The 12488-nt window shown below is 39.0% G+C and overlaps 1 protein-coding gene across 1 annotated transcript; it reads left to right on the forward strand.

The window, feature by feature from the left end:
* The first annotated feature begins 758 nt into the window (after positions 1-758).
* prd1 (pleckstrin homology domain-containing protein pruning defect 1) lies at positions 759-12149 on the forward strand. The gene is made up of 12 exons (XM_089592030.1): positions 759-918; positions 5259-5454; positions 5541-5728; positions 7627-7821; positions 8028-8285; positions 8364-9401; positions 9679-10420; positions 10470-10720; positions 10799-11128; positions 11215-11463; positions 11540-11659; positions 11741-12149. Exons 1-12 carry the CDS (start codon positions 820-822, stop codon positions 11855-11857), a joined length of 3783 nt encoding a protein of 1260 aa, XP_089448156.1. The 5' UTR covers positions 759-819; the 3' UTR covers positions 11858-12149.
* The last annotated feature ends 339 nt before the right edge of the window (positions 12150-12488 follow it).

A 12488-nucleotide genomic window follows, 5' to 3' on the forward strand; every position in this document is an offset into this window, starting at 1 on the left:
CCAGCCCAACTTCGTTATCTTGCCGACACAGCAAAGAGGAGGCTCGCGCCAGCGATGCGCGAATCGCCAGTGGTTACGAAAAATCGGCGCAACGCTAACGTAATGCGATACACTTACGCAAACAATAGCTTATCACATATCCCTTCTGTGCCCACCCGGCAACTACTGGTCACTGCATTCTACGGCATTAGTACTCCCTGAGTCGTCAAGGAGCTCGCATCACCGCTTTTGCCCGTTTTATACCTTTTCCTTCACTCATATACCGATCACTCTTTCCTCTCGGTGAAATTGAACCGACCATTCTGTACCCTCGATCCAGGAAAATTTTTCAACGAACAACTTTTTTGTTCATTCAACACTAGAAATCGAAACCTTACCGATCTCCTACCGATTTCGCTACTCATACTATTCTATGCTCTAAGCGATTTTCGAAATAGATGACGCGATTTCAATAAATATCTCAAGATTTCCAATCACCGAGAGCAAAAAGAATAGGTTGGTCCTTTCGAAGTTTACGCGCGAGAAAAAGCTCGCACCATCGACGCGCAGAAGCATCGGCTTACCTATATAACACACGTGCAACGAACGAGCTGGTGTACGTGAGCACATCAACGTCCACAGTCTCACAAGCTGAGCTCAGGATCGATGCGGCTGATGTGCGCGGAGGACGCGCGGTGTGCGTCGTCGCAGCAGCAAGCACAGCCACCAGACGTCGTGGGCTGCGCCGAACAAGTTGATCAGGCGAATTGTCATTATCGTCGTAATAATCACGAGGATGGAAAGGATGGCTTGAAAAAAAGGGCGAAGGCGAAAGTTAAGATGCCGGGCTATCAGCAGGACGTGGACATGGAGCTCTGCACCGACAAGGTCTTGTCCAAGGGCAGGATACTGCAAGAGCTCACCAAAGCCGTCAAGCTCGTGAGTATCAAGCTCTATGGATTTTCTTTTTCTTCTTTATTACAACTTGTTGTCATCGTCGGATTGTCTTTCGTTTTTTTTTGTTGGGGGCTTGGTTTTTGTTCATTAACAGCTTGTGTGGATGGTTGTCGGGATTGTCACGTTTGTTGGACGAACCTGGGTTATGGGCTTCTGGGTGGATTTTTAAGTCCCATCGTAACAAGCTCTTGTGCTTGGCAGCGATCCTATTATTTTTTGTATTAAGTCGTTTTTTTTTTTTTTTTTTTTTTTCTTTTTTTTTCTTTTCATGGGTTTTTTTATTTTTTACATTTTTACACTAGAAAGTCTTGTGTTTGGTTGGTTTTTAGGACGTAGGGTAAGCTATCGATTTGCAAGTCAATTCACTTGACAGGAGAGTCGGAGATGCTCGTTGTATTACAGTTTCCAGAGTTAAGGGGTTTTTTTTTTATTTTTTCTTATTATTGAATGCCTCATAGATACAAAGCGGAAAGTACAAAAGCTTCGTTTTATTGAAAGTTTCATGAAAAGACTGCATCTCTTTAATGAATATGTGCGAGTATGAGTGCAACCAAACATTAGTGTACCTAAGACTCATTGTTTATACTTACAGGTTTAACAATTTTTTTTATTTCTGATCATTTCTTTTTATTTTTTATTAAAATTAATAGGCAAAGTTATTGATGGCATTTAAATTAAAAATCTACTCGTGGATTTACATTAACAACTGATTTTTCTAGACTCAAGCCTATTTATTATCACGTAACACTAATTAACGTTAAAGCAACGTAAATAGTAGAGTAAACATCAATAGCTGGGTACAAAAAAATGAAGATATCCTCGAAGATATCCGTAATATAAATATGTTTTTATTACGTGTATTTTTAATTGTTAATTATTTAATTGTTATCGTTATATTTTCTTCATTGTTAATCAGAATACCAATTTAATTTTGTTACAACTTATAACGTAGTCTAAAAACCAAGATCTTGAACGTAAAAAAATCATAATTAGAAGAATCGATAGCAGCGCCTCGACGGAGAAAAATAGTCGATTATTTAAAAAAGAATCGATTTCTGAGAGCTAAGTTTTCAAAATGTCGATTCCAAATAATCGATTACATCTTAGAAAACGAATAATTCCAATCATTGAATTACTTAGTATCATAAAAGAGTTTTAAGAATAATAGATTTTAATCAAACTTACTTGCATATTACTTAATAATTAGATACATTGATAAAAATAGCAAAACATGGTTTGCTTGAATTTTTGGACAAAACTACTTATAAAATTTCGCGATACCGATGTAATTATTAATTGTTCATCCTGATAAATCCTCAGAAAAGGCTAGTGTAGACCGAACATGTATCTCATGGTTTTAACGAGACGTCATACGTCAAGGCTAATAAGTATATGCTACACGCTATAGTCACTTGTGAGAGATAGGTTTCGCCAACGCCTCTCTCGACTTTTTAAACTTCAAGAGTGTGATTCCGCACTTACACCTACGCCCGTTTAAACAAAGCCTTAGAGCGTCGACTGTTGTGATGTGACAGTTAGAAGTGCAAGTCGTACTCTGCATTGTAATTCTATAAGGTGTTTGCACTGTGCTTACATAGGTACATCGGTACATGTGGAGTGTGGAATAGTCAAAGCAGAGTAAAATGTCTGTTTATAACAACGTGTGAAAGTGAATCTAGTGAGTGAGTTTTGTTGTTCATTGTGTACTCACCTTTGGGTGTATTATCTCAGATCTATTATTAACTCATATTAGAGATACGTTAATTGCTGTTGGAAGAAAAAGTTAATGAATTGTGAGTTGTTCATTTGATACTGCAGTTGTGGATAACCTCGAAATCTTGTGTTTATGATTTGAGAAAAAAAAAGAGTAGATTTTTTTTTACGTCGAAGATACTGCACTACTGTTGGTACCTAACAGCTGACATATTTCATGCATTTTAATGTTAAAACATTTTATTCTTTGTGACTTGATGGAAAAAATTATTTCAATACATATGTCATGTGCAACATATTCTTGCAATGTCCTACTAGAACAATAAACAAAAATAGTCGAAAGACAATTTTTTCAACGAAAAAAAGAGTCAGGAACAAAAACTTTTGACATTAAAGATATTGATGCTTCACTAGGAATGTTCAAATTATGCAGATGATAATATAATAATTAATCCTACCTAAACCTATTATCTACTTTTCATATTCTAATTATTTCATTATATAAAAATTTAAGTTTTATCTCGCTCAATCAGCACGTCAACATTGTACTCGAGTTATACAACAAAGTAATTAAAATAATATTCTGCTTTTACATTTGTATTTCATATTTTTATAATCTGCATTATTGTGTCTGCAGTTAATTTCAGATTACTTTTTTTTATTAAATGTGCCCAGTGACATTATTAATATCGATATCTGGTATGTGTCTTGTGGTGGAAGATGAGATATATAATTAAATGAAACAATTAATGTAATGAACTATATTATTTAAATAAAGATTGGAATGTCAGAAAATTTGGAATCTAAAAAATGACACATTAAGTCGATCTAATTGGCCTTGGATTTTTTTTTTTTTTTTTTTTTTTTTGACAAAGTGAACAAAAAAAAGAACTCGACAATATTAATACCTAACTTAACATGAAATCTGGTAGCGTCAATTTTCGTACCATCAGCTATCAGACCCAGCACTTTTCTTTTGCTTTTTTTTTATAAATACATGTATCAGATGCGTGACATCCAATGACAAGACTGGCATATGAGACTGAGTAGATTAACTAGTACATTAAATATATAACTTAAGAGAAAATTGAATTTCGGATTAAACTAAAACTGCCATTCAGATTTGGAAAAACTATTTAGATAGAAAAGTTAATATTTACAGAATAGTTTAAGTACTTTAATGTAATGTTTGAATTTGAAGCAAAAGATGAGTTGTTAAAAATAAAAGATACGTTTTGCAGCTCGATAAGTCTATGCTAAATTGCTTCTTAACCTTTTGTTTTAAAATTTACATTAACATGTAGAAAAAAAGTTTTTTTTAAACCGTTTTTAACTTAATACTCATGTTTGATCGAAATTCTGCATTTAAATTAAATTTATGAATTTTATAAACGTACGTGCAAAATGTTTTATCAGAAAAAAATATTCTGAATTTTCTGTTGAAAAAATGTATTCACTCTATTTTATATCTAATGAATTTTCCCAAAATCACTGATTTTTTACTGTATGCAGTACATGCATTTATAATTTAAAAAGAACTGCTCGATACTGTCTATAAATGTTTGTGTAACAAAGAAAAAAAAGAAACAAAGAAATAGTTATGTAAATATTTATTGTTTCAGAACGTCTTTTTACCTAATATTAAAAAGCATTTTAAAAAACTCCTTTGATCATAAAAGAACCCTTCTAAATCTTACTTTAAACTAACAAAAACAATCAATTTACATGAAAACTTGAAATGTACATATGTAAATAGAACATATGGAATCATTTGAGTCTAAGGTATACAACTCGCTAAAAACATACTTCTTATTGATTATTTTTGATCCAAGAAAGCTTTGCTAATAATCATAGTTAATACTCATTTATTTAAGTATCTTTATCGTCAACAAAATAATTTGGTGATAAAAGTTTAACTAAAATCTCACTAAGTTAGTAAATACTACGTAAATGTTCAGCAGGTTCTACGTAGAACCTAAAAATTGGTAAAAATGTACTTTCAACATAATTTTTATGAGTATTTACATCCTTATGATCATAATATATCATTGTAAAACCACAAAATATAAACAGATACAAAATAATAAACAGTATTTATTGTCGATTCCTACATGTTATAGATCTATTATTGTCGAGCCATAAAATTTGAAACGCTTTATTTTTAGAATGATCTGAATGATCTTTAATTGATTAAAACTAGAGTACTTATAGTATCAATATCATTATACTGATTATTGTATACATATAAAACAACAGTTTAAATAACAAGTGCTTGAAACGCGTTTTTGCGCAACAGGTATAGTGAGTGATCTTATTTTAGTATCGTTAACGAAGGCAGGGACGAGTGACACTCGATCCGTTCTGACATAAAAATCGCAAGACAAGATTCAGCACGAACAAATTGTACAAGATCATACGAGTAGTACTTATGTGATTTTTCTGTACTGTATGCATGAAATACTGCATGAAAATTTCACGTAAAGTATATTACAAGTACTTAAAACTATGCGAGTAAGATGTTGCTCTATATTATCCTCATCTAGATTTAATATAAATTTTGTATAATAAAAAAAGTACTGGTACACGAAGCGTCATTTAACATGTTCCAGGTATATGCTCAAAGCCTACACGGTACTGTGGTACTGGATGGTGACTCCTGGCTGGTCTATTGGTTGGACAGAGCCCTGCGACATGGCTTGCGCATCGAACGGCACGGCTATTGGGGCACAGCCCGAGAACTAAGTCACCAAGACACTGTTGTTGTCATCCATGCTTTGCAAAACGTCCTAACTTCGATAGGAAAAGGTATTTTCGTAGTTGTTCAATTTGCAAAAGATATTACTGTAGAAACTTTGACTAAAATTAAAAAAAATAAAAATATCCTGTTGCAGGAAGAGCATGGCTGTATCATACATTGAGCGAGGGTAGCTTTGAAAGTTATCTCGCTTGTATGCTCAGAGATGTAAAAACCTTGAAGAAGCAATACTTTCCACATGCACTTGTCAGAGATGCCGACAGGACCAACCAGTTGATAAATCTGCTGGTTGGACTGGAAAATGTCTCGTTCACGTTGCAACTGGTGAGTGCCGTTATTGAGATTGTTAATCCGATATGCTACTTTAATTTATAATTTCATCAAAAGATAAATTTAGAACAGTCAATGTTAAATTACATGTATTTACATTGAGGGGAAAAAAAATTACTGTTCCAGAATGGTAATCTGGTACTGTTCGTAAGAAAAACAAAAATTGTTCTACACTATCGTGGAACAAACTTCAATAGCTCATCATTTAAATTAATAAAAGTTCCCTGTCATAATTAACGTATCTTAAATCATGAAGATGAAAAATACGCAACATTCGATAAACACGAGACGCGCACATGGCACTATCTTGGATAGTTGCTATTTTTTTCTGAATCTGTATTAAATTAGGGAGTGAATGTGTTATCATTTCTCAAGGGTTGATAGCCACTTAATCTTTAAAGTTAATTGATGGATACTTTTTACGGACGTGTTGACAAAGTATGTGCGTTTTTAGACCCCACATAATGAAGATATTTGATAAGCAGAATAAATAATGGTATTGTGAGAAAAACACATAATAATCCACGTTAGTGATATTATTATACTTGATTAATTTATTTTGTACCATGGATTGATCAGTTACTAAGTGATAAATGCCGAGTAAACATATTTTTCAAAGCTATTGCACTTTGTGATGTGAATGTTAAATTGCATTTAATTATGAAATTGTATGACTTGCATGTAAAAAACGAAATTAAATAAATTTTTATTGAACACAATCTGTAAGAAGCACATGACGATTAGTTTGACCAGAAAGTGCAGATTAGAAAAGTTATAAGGCAAATTGTTTGTCTCGCCAAAAAACACGTAAACGAAGCCGTGCTTATGAGACCAAAATGTATTAAGCAAAAACTATATGTATATTATTCTTGTAGTACCTTTTTATTTTTCAAGCCGAGACATCGTGTATTAATTGCATGGTAAATTTTCCGGTACTTGCTCTCCCGTGTGTACGTAACACAGATTCAGGGCCGAAGAAATTTCCACCGATGATTTTTCCAAAAGAAGCGAGAGAGAGCAGCTCACTCGCGCACAACAAGTGTATATACATATACGTACGGATGCAATAACCCCCCTGGTTACAATTATCTCCGACTAATAAATAGCCCCTTTACAGCACGAGCTTGAGCACACGCATTTGTCATATCCCAAAGGCGATACAGACGCTCTGTTTTCTGCTTTCTCGATTACAAGGGGCCAACAGGCTATCGCGTTTCGTATGTGTATTTGCTCAAATGCCGCTTCTTTTTACAGTAAGCTTCTGTACGATTATGAGGGCATATTTATTGTACGCTCTTTCTTTTTTTTCTTTCTTTTTTTCTCCTTCGTTTCTCTGGTGGCGTTGGCGGGTAATGGAAAATCTCGTGCCAAACGAATAAGACCGGTATAGAGAAGGAAAGTACTTGTTATTGACGAGAGACAGAGATGTACGAGGAAAAAAGTAGCTGGTAGACTTAAAAATAGTTTGATTCATTCGGTATTGCATACGGAAAAGTGCGAGTATTAATGATCGTGGGGACTTACTGTCGCTGTGGTGTTGACGCACTCTATGACTCTACTATGATTCATCGTCTTTTTTATTTTTACTTCTTTTTTATTTCATATGGAAGTAGTTGAACAGCCGTATTATCCAGGAATTGATGAAAAGTTGGGATTTTTTTTATGTTTTTGGAATTCAGTCAGAGTTTTTTTGTTGTTGTAGTATTGTCCTGTAAAAAAGGAAAAATCGTGCGTTCCTTGAAAAGTTTAAATGCCCCATGTTTTTTTCAACTGACTTATAATTTAGAGATAATTTTTACAAATTCAGAAAAGAGGCTACATTTTACTGTTTTTTCCTAGTAAAATGATTACCGATACAGGGTTAAAGTAAAACACTGATTGTGTAATTGCAGGACGTCACGTACCTGGACATCTGCAATTACATGCCACAGCATCCCATGAGCGGCTCGCCATCGGGCACGGCATTGAGCTTGCACTTGCGCACCGTCAGTTTGTCGTCGAGTCTGGCATCACCCGGAGACAGTGGTGCCGCGTTCGACAGCGATATGGACGCCGCCAACGAGACCGACACCAGCAGCTACAAAGAGGTATGACTATATTATTATAAAGTTGCACAGTTTTATTACTTTTTAAAAATATATATCCATTCAGTAAAAACAACATGTATAAATACATTCATTCTCCATAGAAAACTCAAATCGTAGAATAGTTGACACAGTTTCACTTTGCCACACACTATTTTACACGCAAGTACATCACTCCATGTGATCTAAAGACACCTATCGTTTCTCAGGAGGATTGGTCAGCACAAAACGCCAAATACCGCAAGTACCGATTGAAGAACGGCTGCACCAACGACAATAAAACAAACTCGGATCGCTCGTTCGTTTCCAGCGATTCCGGGAACGATGACAATAGGACGACACCGAAATCGTCCCCAGCGCTGCCGAACAATTTCCGCAACGCGATACTGGTCACTGAGAGCGACATCATCAACCAAAACCTTACGAGCCCTCTCGACAACAACAAACTGAGCTCGGATGCGATGAAGGTTTGAATTTTCCTCTCTCTTTCTACCCTTTCGAAAAGTCAACCTAACCTTACCAATTTTTAAACGAACCGCTTCCAGGACTGTAACTTCTATGTCAATGACTCAATGGACACTAACTGCGCGTCAAAGGCTACGGACTGCGAGAACAACGGCATCCTACTCAACTCTAGTTACGGCAACAGCCCGCACTACTACTACAGTAGCGTCGAGCCGGTCACCGGCGGCACCGGCTACAGTTTCAAGCGAGTAACTACCGGCCTGAAAACGGACCAGTCACGCCCGCATGGCAACTCATACGTGATAAACAATGAGACGAATCTGCTCGAGCTGAGCATGACGATATCGGATTGCGATAATGCCGAGGCGTCCTACAACATCCTCGATGCCATCAGCATGGTACCATCGCTGCCACCGGTGCCGGTAAACAACAACAGTAACGGCAACAGTAGCAATAGCAGCATACTGTCATCGTCGAGTTCAGAGGTCTCGGTTCAGCTCAGACAACAACGTAAGAAGAAGCGCAGCGAGACCAAGAAGCGCGTCAGCTTTCACGAGGACATTTTCAAGATGATGAAACTCGACGATGACGAAAACTACGTCGACTGCTGTTCACCATCGTCGGCGAGCTACGGTGGTGGCGCCACCTGCTATGCCCAGCAGCGTGTCAAGAGGGAGCTGCCGCAGAAGAGCAGGTACAGCTGGTGTGCCAATGGGGATTACTCGCCTTACGTACGAAGGGGAACGGTGGGTCCGAGGAGGAACGCCTTTTCGGACTGCTACTCATCCACATCGTCGCTGAGCATATTTGATGGCAGTGACGCGGAACGTAAATCGGGCCGCGTTGACCACGAGAACAACTACCAGGAGGATGGAGATGACACGGAAGTGCAGGAGGCTATGACGTGTGCGTGCATCGCGATGGCGGAGAGGGGCGTACCTGAGGGCCAGGAAGAACCCATGGGGGCCCCTGACAGATGTAAAATCGAGCTCGAGCTCGAGGAGAATGAGGCTCGGGAGGCTTACACCGTCGAGGAAGAATGCGGGGTTGTACACGAAGATCCGCTGGTGAAGCTTGAAATGCCCACATTGCCCGATGCCAATGGCGGCAAACCACTGGTCAGAGCAAATAAATAACTATATAAATGTATATCGATAATAGCTTTACATCCTGTTTATCATACATGTGGCAATGGCTTTGGCTTCCAAATTATTTGCATTATTCTAATGTCTCATAATGACAAACTTCCCATCAGTTACCATAGGAAATGATATACTTGTAATTTATAAACATCAAACTATAATCCCAAAGCTTTATAGAAATAAATCACTTTTTCAACAATAAGAACATAGCGAAAAAACTATTAGGTAATCGTAATTTTTTTCAATCCCGCAGGGAAAGTATGCAAGCTCGAACGACTGGTCGGATCTCGAGAGCGTGACCACGATATCGGACAATCCAGAGGATCGCCGTGGCAGTGTTAGTGCTGCTAGTACTTGTAGCAACAACAACAACAACAATAACAACAATACCACTAGCAACAATAATAACAATAACAGTAACAATAATCGTCATCTGGCCTCACCAGTGCGAAGGCGAAACACGACCACAGCAATTCTGAGCAGCGGCGAGAGTAGCCGCTTCATGCCGGCCGGCACGCAGCCAGCTGCTATGAGACAGGCACCCTCGAAGTCGTCGCTGCTGAGCCGATTCCTGCGTTCCATAACCGAACGCAAGTTCGAATCGAAGCGAGACAGGAGAATGACATCAAAGTCAAGCCCTGGTATGGCACTATTGGTCAAACGGTCAAAAGTAGATCCAGCCCTGCTAAAGGAGTTCGACGACGCTCTGGTGAAGGAGATCCGAGAGGCTGCTGCGCCCGGCGAGAGGGAGCTCAGTGGAGAGATAGTAGGGGCCAAGGTTAGGGAGACCTTAAGGAGGAGCATCTACAGGGACAAGACCGAGGTGCTGTACAAAGTGTACAAGGTTAGGAGTTCGTACATGACGAATGGCGAGAGCAAGCCCATGCTGGCTCTGTTGACCGATAAGACTCTCTATTTAACCGGTAGCAAGGGTGGTTTAACCTACAGCAACCACTTTGTTATCCCGTACAACGAGCTCGACGTCATTCTGGTGAATAAACTACGTCTTTTTGACTTTTTAATGTTTGTATCACATGTAATTACTTACTGTTAATAATTTTGACATACAGATCGGGCCTAACGCACAAACGGTTCTCATATCGAACGCTGACTACGAAATGCAGTATCTCTTTTCAACGGGAAGCAAAAGAACCACCTCAGAGCTCATTGGACATTTGGAAATGGCTATGCGGGGATCTCCGTCGAAGCCTAGACTACCGGCGGTCAAGGAGTTGCACTACGACGACATGCACATGCTCAGACACTCCATTTTAGCCGATACGGCGGTTCACGCGGTAAGGTTCAAAAGATTAAGATTATCGTGCCTATTGTTCTTATATTTAATAACCTCTCCACGTCCATCTGTTGCTCAGGATGAAAAAATTGAGCACTACAGCTTGATATTCATGGAAGATGAACACATCTCTCCACCGACGTCCCCCTGCGGGCCCACGAAAGAGGGTGACCTCATGTTCAGGAGCCACAGCTACGTATCAGGCTCGACCTCGGCGGCGAGCCCCTGGGAGGCTGGTTACTTTGTACTGAAAGGTGGTGTGGTCTACATGTTCACCGACAGTAATCAGAGGCTGCCAAGGCGTGCCATACCACTGAAGGGCGGTCTCTGCCAAGGATGCCGTAGAATTCCCAACTCGCACCGGCCCCACACCTTTGAGATTCTCCTCAAACCCAACAAATCTTTCCAGGTTTCAGACTTGTTTTCCATTACCACTTGCCACTGGGTAACACCAGTTATTTGAACGATTTACAACTCCTCGTGTGCCTTTTACAGTTCGCCGCCCCGGACGAGTACGTGGCGTCCGAGTGGCTGCAAAGCTTCATCCAGAGCGCCTCTGGCCTGTTTGACTGCTCTGAGAACAGAGACCCACTGCCTTGCAGCCTAATCGTCACTTCGGGCCATCTGGTGGCAATGAAGGAGGTTTTTCCTGGTACCCAGCGCGGTCAGACGCTCTCCTGCGCCAGCATCGAGGACCTCTCGGCCTTCCGGGTACCCCTTTCGCAACAGTCCTGGTGCATACTGGTGAGTTTACAACTGAAATAAACAACCTGGTTTATTGGCGTGTACCATTTGTCCTAACTATACATTTCTCTTCCAGGAGTTTGCATGCAGAGAAGTTCACGAGAGCAGCGGAGACTGGGTCGTGTACTTTTCGAGCCACAGGGAGCAGCGGGCGTTCCAGAGGGTTCTCGAGCGTCTCTGGACAAACGCTAAACTGGTGGGATTACAATTTGTTCCTTCAAAACGTGTCTCAAAAAGTTGAATTGTTGTTTGAAAATGGATTTTCACGAATTCGCAGGGGGAGTTCCCAGTGAGCAGTTTACCGGCCGAGGAGAAACTCTACAGTCGGTGCTCGAGCGCGAACAAGGCCCTCGAACAGGCTTGGCAGCACCTGCTGCCGTCGGAGACAGATTAGCAGTTAAAATTACTCGACAGATTTGAGATCGGCGCGATCTTCAAGTCGTTGTTTTTTCATTGAAAACAATGTGTGTGAGGGAAAGGGGGGGGGAGTGACAAGTCGGCAAAACCAAAAAACTATACATAGTACTATTCGTACCTCATATCGTCGCTTCTGTATACGCTGAATCGTTGTGTTACCTAGGCCAATATATATATAATTATAAGTGCTCTCGTGTTATTGGGACATGTAATGGAATCTCTAGAATCGTATGTATAAAATCAGTGAGCTTTCATTGAAAAGATTATATATTCGCAAATAAATATATATATATATATATATTTATATATTTTTCGTTAGAACTCGATCGGAATGTTGTTATAAACAAAAAGCGAAGCCGGAACTGCATGCGTCTGTGAATTCAAAGTTTTGTTATAGCTATTATTGGAAGTTTCGTGACATATTTATAATTATTGAGACTGTATATATAAATATCATACGCATTAAAGTGATTCATCGTAACGCGTAAGTGTCTATGTATATTTACTCGCATTTATCATCGGAGAAGGCTGAGAAAAGAAATGTAGTTATCACATTAAAGGAAATATCTGTGCAATCATAAGAATCTTATAATCTTTTACTTATGTTA

Source organism: Copidosoma floridanum, unplaced genomic scaffold, assembly GCF_036245765.1.
Source record: "Copidosoma floridanum isolate Cflo_tuat_1 unplaced genomic scaffold, Cflo_Japanese_pri ptg000014l, whole genome shotgun sequence".
NCBI lineage: Eukaryota > Metazoa > Arthropoda > Insecta > Hymenoptera > Encyrtidae > Copidosoma > Copidosoma floridanum.

Excerpts from the sequence above, each read along its gene's own strand:
- prd1 (XM_089592030.1), top strand. The coding sequence starts at position 820 with ATGCCGGGCTATCAGCAGGACGTGGACATGGAGCTCTGCACCGACAAG. Across the intron at positions 5,455-5,540 it reads CCTAACTTCGATAGGAAAAG|GAAGAGCATGGCTGTATCAT; the intron begins GTATTTTCGTAG and ends ATCCTGTTGCAG. Across the intron at positions 7,822-8,027 it reads ACACCAGCAGCTACAAAGAG|GAGGATTGGTCAGCACAAAA; the intron begins GTATGACTATAT and ends ATCGTTTCTCAG.